General features: G+C 40.1%; 1 protein-coding gene across 5 annotated transcripts in view; it reads left to right on the forward strand.

The window, feature by feature from the left end:
- The window catches only part of DPP6 (dipeptidyl peptidase like 6), a 574,879-nt gene extending 568,300 nt beyond the window's left edge, over positions 1–6,579 (forward strand). For all 5 annotated transcript variants that reach the window (XM_063181571.1, XM_063181626.1, XM_063181427.1 and 2 more), the window contains exons 22-26: positions 811–916; positions 1,744–1,802; positions 3,079–3,151; positions 3,251–3,324; positions 4,315–6,579. In XM_063181571.1, coding sequence (XP_063037641.1) covers positions 811–916; positions 1,744–1,802; positions 3,079–3,151; positions 3,251–3,324; positions 4,315–4,461 — 459 coding nt within the window. In that variant the 3' untranslated portion in view covers positions 4,462–6,579. The remainder of the gene's footprint in view (positions 1–810; positions 917–1,743; positions 1,803–3,078; positions 3,152–3,250; positions 3,325–4,314) is intronic.
- Positions 6,580–6,856: the final 277 nt, after the last annotated feature.

Here is a 6,856-nt window from a genome sequence, read left to right on the forward strand (position 1 = left end):
TATGGCTAAACAGCTGAGTTAAACCCTGACTTATTGAATATATCAGTGGTGGCTTTTTAATTATTATTTATGTTTGGGATAGACTGCACCTTGCTCAGTGATGTTAAAGATGGAGGCTTTCATATCATCAATGTATTCATCAATGACTTCTTTTAAATTAACTTCCAAGTACAAAAAGTGACTGTTGCTCAGAAAACATCATCAGATAATTTGGTTTTTTTTTTTCCCATTGCAAACTTTCATTTTATATTCACCTTGTCTCCTAAAGCCTGTGGGAACGTGGGTACATCTAACTCATGTGTACAACAACCCTGTGGATTTCTGAGGCTGATTTGCCGTGTGTGCCTGGCTGGGTAACAGCCACTGTAAAGTACAAACAGTTTGAGATGAGAGTGGGACTGCGAGTGTAAATTGTTTACTTGAGAGACAAGGGCTTGGAGTGGGCGAGGAGAGCTGCACGTAGAGCAGCATCTCTGCAGGGAATTGTTAACAGGCTGGCAGCAGTCACTGAAATTGTGATGCTCATTTTAAGTAGAGAAAGTCTGTAAGAGAAAGCAAACATTTTGGCGAGGTAACAGATCTGGTTAGAGCTACAGCCATAGAGTGAGATGAGAAAGGCCAGCTCTTGGGCACACAACCCTCCTGCCTCCAGGAGATGTCCCTTGGTTTGTGTTTCTCCAGAGCAAGGTGTTACAGGCTCTGTAATGGCCAAGCATGTGCTGCAAGGTCTCAGCTGCCCTGTTTCTGAACCCAAAAGCAGCAGTGCCTCCCAGCAGGATCACTGACACCCCTGCCCTGTTTCTGTTCCAGGATTATGGTGGTTACCTCAGCACTTATATGCTTCCAGCTGGTGAAGACAACCAGGTGTTCACTTGTGGAGCTGCTCTTTCCCCAGTGACAGACTTCAGACTATATGGTAAATCCCATTCCTCAGCCCACAGATCCCCTGCTGACCACAGGTGATGTTTCTTCCCTATCCTTTAAAACATGCCATTTTTCTTTCCCAAGATCTTGCTTATTTTATATTCTGTGTCTTTTTAGGAGTAGCCATGCACCTTTTTTCCCCATTAAAGCAATTTAGCTGCACCAGTGAGACCAACCATGGTAGTTAGAGCAATCAAATCACTTTATTAGTCCTTTTAAATAAAGGAGAATCGTCTTTAAACCCCTCCAGCCGTTTCCACCAACCACCCCCACTGCCTTGAAGATGCTTCCTTCCTGCCTGAAGCACCCACCCATGCAAGCTGAGGTCCAGTCTGCCTGGCCCATCCTGCCTCTGACCACAGCACTGCCCTGCACATGAGGGTGCTTTCTCTCAGGGATAGCAGTTCCCTTTGCACTTAGTGCCACTGAAATTCAGGGGGCTGCCAGGGAACTCAGTGGTGTTCAGCCAGACTTCAGGAGCTGTGCAGTCATCCCTGAGACCAAAGGGAACTTGGTTCATGTGAAAGGAGAAAGGGACACAACCTGATAGAGCTCTTCTATCTCAGTTTCTCAGTTGCATTAACAAAGAAAAAAAAAAGGTTTTTCTGTTTTATTTAGAGACCAGAAGTCCATGGTGATGATGACAGACAGTGGTATCACACATATCCTTAGTGCATTTTCCAAATCTTTTAGAAATGCATCCTCTATAATTAAGGCCATGTTAGAAAATAAGGTGTTTTTTTAGCATTTACTATATTTGACAAAAAAGCAGCAGTGTATTCCTGACTGAAAGTGATATTTTCATTTTTTCTCTTCAAGCTTCAGCCTTTTCTGAAAGATACCTGGGCTTGCACGGGGTTGATAACAGAGCATACGAGGTAATGCATGGACACTGCATTTCCCTGATAAAATGTGAATTGGGCCTCAACTCTCCTTCCATGTGCTCTCCTTTGGGGAGGCAGCAAGGTTATGCAAGAGGGACTCTCTAGTGGAGCTCTGAAGGTGTCCTTCAGCCTGCTTACTGCTTTTCTTGTCTTAATAGTAATCGTGGATGAAGTTTTTATTGATTAGCCCTGGTGTCTGCCTCTGTAAATTGGGTAAATACAGTTTTAGAGACTGAAGGAGCTGAGTGACTCAAATGTGCCCAAGAGGACGCAGTGTCATGAGCTCCTGGAAAGTTCTTGCCAATGATCTTGCCACTTTGATTCTCTCTGAGATAAACAAATTCAAATGAAACTCAGCTTGACTTTCTCAAGCTTTGTGATATTTCAGATAGGCAGAACTCTGTGCCAGAACTGAGCAGGACATGGAAAAGGAAGCACAGCACCAGTTAATAAAGACATTGTTTAATACACGTGATGGGATCAGTTGGATCCTGTGCTGAAATTACTTGGAGGCAAAACCTGATAAAGAATAGTCACACAAACAAAATTAATTACAGAGAAAATCTATTCAGCTTCCAAGCCTTGTGTCCAGCCAGAAGACACGAAGGCAGCAAAGGTCTGGCACTGTTCTCACAGAGAAAGCAAATACCACCCTGTGCCCTCACAAGGGAAGATTTATCCTGGCTACCTAAATTCTCTGAGTTCATTGTCTCTCAAATTTTGTGCTCATAATCTTTACATTAGTGCAAACGCTTTTTGTTGTTTTGGAAATTGTTTGTATTTATATTCCCTTGTGGATCTGAAAGACAGCTGAGAGCAAAGGTGTTCTCAACAGTGGACAATTGAATTTCACATCAAATCATCTCACAAGCTGCCAGAACTCATTGAGGCAGCTTCCAAAACACACCAAAGTCCCTCCAGATCCATGAAGTGTCCTTAGATATAGGCACCTGGGCACACTTTTCATCAGAGTTTTTTATTCACTTTGATATTTTCCATGTATTCTACAGTTCAGGCTTTTATGGAACAATATCAGAAGAGAGGAGGGTCTCTGACAGGTTCCTGCTGCTGACATTGCCCTGCCAGCACAGGGTGGGGGTTTATTTTACCTCTAGATTTATATAAGTAGCCAGGAGAATGTGCTGTGCTGGTGCCTGCTTGTTATCCTGGTGATAAAGCTTTAAATGGAAATAAGCACTCCTATTGCCTCCATATAAATTGCTAATTCCTTACAAGTTTTTTAATCTTATTGCAACCTTTACCTCCACAGATCAGCAAATTATCACACAGAGTCTCATTACTAAAGGACCAGACATTTTTGATCATTCATCCTACTGCTGATGGTAAGTTAGCCCATCATTTGAGTTCATTATATGTTTGTGATAGCTTTGATTTTTGTTAATTAAATTTGTCTCTTTAATGATTGCAATCTGTTTTTACAGAAAAAATCCATTTTCAACATACTACAGACCTTATCACACACCTAATTAGGGCAAAGGCTAATTACAGCTTGCAGGTACAGTATATGTTTCTTTTTTTTTTCTACTTGAACAGTTATTTCCCTATTTCAACTCAAGCTGCTGTTATGAAGCAAGGTTTGAAAAACCACTTGCAAACTCAGGCTGGCAGTAGAAGTAGCACCAGCATATCAAATGTTTCTATTAGTCCCATGCTTATGTGACATCAGAGTTTTGGTCTGGACAGTTGTAGAACAATTATTGAATTACAGTAAATTAGGTTGGGACAGACATTTCCCTAAAGAATTTATGCATGTTGACTTTCTTTGGGAACAACAGAACAAATTCAGGATGAATTTTGGGGAAAGAGGGTTTTATATTAAATCAACCAGAAAGGTTACAAAGATACATGTCGCCTAAATCTGACATCCCACTGGGAATGGCACAGCTCCACTTTCACCAAATTATATCTCTGTTTTGCTGAATGGTCCATGTCTAAGCCATTAAATCTTTCAAAATGAACCCACCCTAGCATCCCTGCCTAGACAACCCATTATGATCTGCTTCAAGTTACCTGCTTCATTTTATTGAAAAGTTGAGTTTAAACAATTTAATTTCTGGCTTCACCATTTTTTTCCCCAATTTATTTACTTCTCCAGCAATTTTTATTATATTAAATTTTTTTAACTAATGACATTTTTGCTTTAAAGCCCTCATTTTAGTCACTATAACTGAATGCCATTGCTCTCCAAAACTGCACGTTTTTTGGTTTTCACAAGGAAAATGTGTGCTGGTTCTTCTTAGACTGAACCTGTTCAGAACAGACTTAAGTGGAAAATCCTCCCCCCCAGAAAGGTTTCTTGTGAAGGAAGATGCAGGGCTGCACGCAGAGCACTGTGGTGCCCAAATTATCCTGGGCTCAGGAGCATCCATGGGAAGCCCCGGGATGCTGAGGAGATGCAGAGGGTTTGCAGCTCAAGCTGCAGGTGTGGGTGGTCACTCCTGAGACTTTCACTCTAAAAGTTGTTTATTTACCTGTTTCTTTGCAGATTTACCCTGATCAAAGCCATTACTTCAGCAATGCAGCGTTTGAGCAGCACTTGTACCAGTCCATTGTCAACTTCTTTGTGGAGTGTTTCCAGGTTCCAGACAAGCTCCCACTGGCCCCACTGAAAGAGGAGGAGGAGGATGATTAACCCTACTTGTCCGTGCTAAGCACAAGGCAAGATCTCTCTGACAATATGCAACTGGATCATTTTCCTGAAGAAAGAGATGTTGTTAGCATGTATTTAAAAACAAAACAAAACAAAAAAAAACAAAACCAAACTGAAAGCAGCTCCTCTGCTTTACTTGACAGCAACTCCTTCCTAAATGGAAGAACATTAAGCATGGTGAACTCAGCAGAAACTGCTGTCTGAAATAAATCCATCACAACCAACATCTTCTTTTTCTTTGTTTGGGTTTTTTTTCTTTTTTTTATTCCTTTATTTTTTTTTTTTTTTTTTTTTGTTTGCCACAAAATGACTTCTAGAATGAAAATGGGAAGACATTGAACTTGAAGGAACACTCCAAGAAACCACTTTGAGGACTGGAAGATTTGATGTCTCTTTGCAGTCAAGCAGTCAAGCAGTAGCAGTGAAATCCATCATCCACATTAAGGTTGCTATAGTTAGCATCACCCTGTGTCAGAACAAAAAATCTAATCTAATACATGGAGAAGATTATAGCACAATTATTTTGAAGGATACAGCACTTGCCTGCTCTTTTCCATCTCCAGGAGGTTTGTCATTGCTACAGGATACACAAACCCAGTTGGGCAAAATATCACTACAGCTACACTGATCTTAACCTCCCTGTAATTATTTGTTAATTCTGTATTGCTTTTACTTCTGTTGTTCATTGGGTCTCATGCTTACCTTATTAGCTTCTCAGCTTGTTCTGGATGGGGAAAAACATAAAATTAATTAACCAACTCACTTTAGACCTCAGGGGTCTAATGAGGCAATGGGACTTGAGCTACCCAGATATTAAAAGATCTATTGGAATAAAGCAAAGAAAAACTCACTCTTGAGTTCCCAAAATAGCTCTTGCCAGCAAGATTGAGTATTTTCTTTTGCAGCCTTGAAAAATATGCACATGAATAAGCTAAATCAGCTTACATTGAGATATTTTTTATTGCGATGTAGAAAAATATGCGACAGTCATGATTATTCTTTCTCTTTCTTTAGAGTTGGAACAAATGGTTGGTAACCTGCTAGGGAACAGCTAGGTGAGGCTATGGTACAGGAATTTGTACCAGAGACCTCACACATCATCTTATAAAGCCATTTAAACAGAGACAATGTGCAGAGATTTACTGCACATGCTGTCTGTGGCTTAGTTTTATTCCAGGTCAATGATTAGCATGTTCCAAACACATTTAATTGTCTCTTCTTTTCACACTAGTTTTGACAACCGTAAAAGGGGAAAAAAGGAGGATTTTTTTTTTGCTTTAAAAGGTCCAACTGTTCATTTGAGCAGTGGAAAGCAACTTTTAAAACTCCTTGTGAAAACATTCAGCTTTCAGAAAGGAATCCGACCTCCATCCACTTCCACGTGCTGCATCATAGGAATTTTGACAGTGTCGCTCCTTGTAAAATATTCTGACCAAATGTACAGCCAGTATTAATACTGTATATTTCATTTTGTTGTATATAAAGGAATGTAAGTCAGCTCTTTGTCAGATCCCCAATCCAATATTAGTCTTGTGTTCGACATGCATGCGGGAACACTTCTTTGCTGGTCAGGACTCCTTAGAAGCACTAGCTTGGAAATATAACAATTAATGTCATTTCTTTTCTTGTTTTAACAGCTTGAATGTCAATGCCAGTTCCTACTTTTTACATAGTACTGTGGGTAAACTCACACCCTGACAGCAATGATGATGTTTCCATTGTGTTCTTTAGTGTGTCTTTTTTCTTACCTTTATTTTAAGCTTTGAATGTTGGTTGTACTTTGACCATCATGAAAAAATATATTGATAAACCACAAGAATTACCTAGTTTGGTTGGGATTATCTCCTTTAATTTACAGTGCATCGACATTGTGTGAACAAGAACTACAGTGTAAATCTGCTTTATCTGGCAAAAAGCCAAATAGACCATGAAAATGCTGCGTGTCCAGATTTTGCTACGCTGAACAGGCTCGAGAGCCTGAAATGAACTTGAACTGAGAAACGTAAAAATCTGCTCTGTCCACAATCTTTTTGTAGAAAGAACTTTAGGATGTGGCATGGTAGTGTTTGTTCATTCATGGAATAAAACATTATTTTACCACCCTGGTTGCTACTGCTGTTATTTTGTGTTAAATTACTAAATTAGCATTAAGTTTCTGGAAGTGCTGTTTCTGGATGAATTGAGCCCAAACTGGCACGTGCTGATTTGCTGCTTTTGTCCCATCACTTGACACCCACTAGACCAAACCAGATTTAGAAGAAGAGAAATTTAATAATTCAAAGCAAAACCAAGAAATGATTGAGGACACTTACTCCAGTCTTTTTTTCCAGCAGATCAGGATACAAGAAAATGGAGCACTGGGACAGGGAAGGACAGA

This window comes from Melospiza melodia, chromosome 1 (genome assembly GCF_035770615.1).
Source record: "Melospiza melodia melodia isolate bMelMel2 chromosome 1, bMelMel2.pri, whole genome shotgun sequence".
NCBI lineage: Eukaryota > Metazoa > Chordata > Aves > Passeriformes > Passerellidae > Melospiza > Melospiza melodia.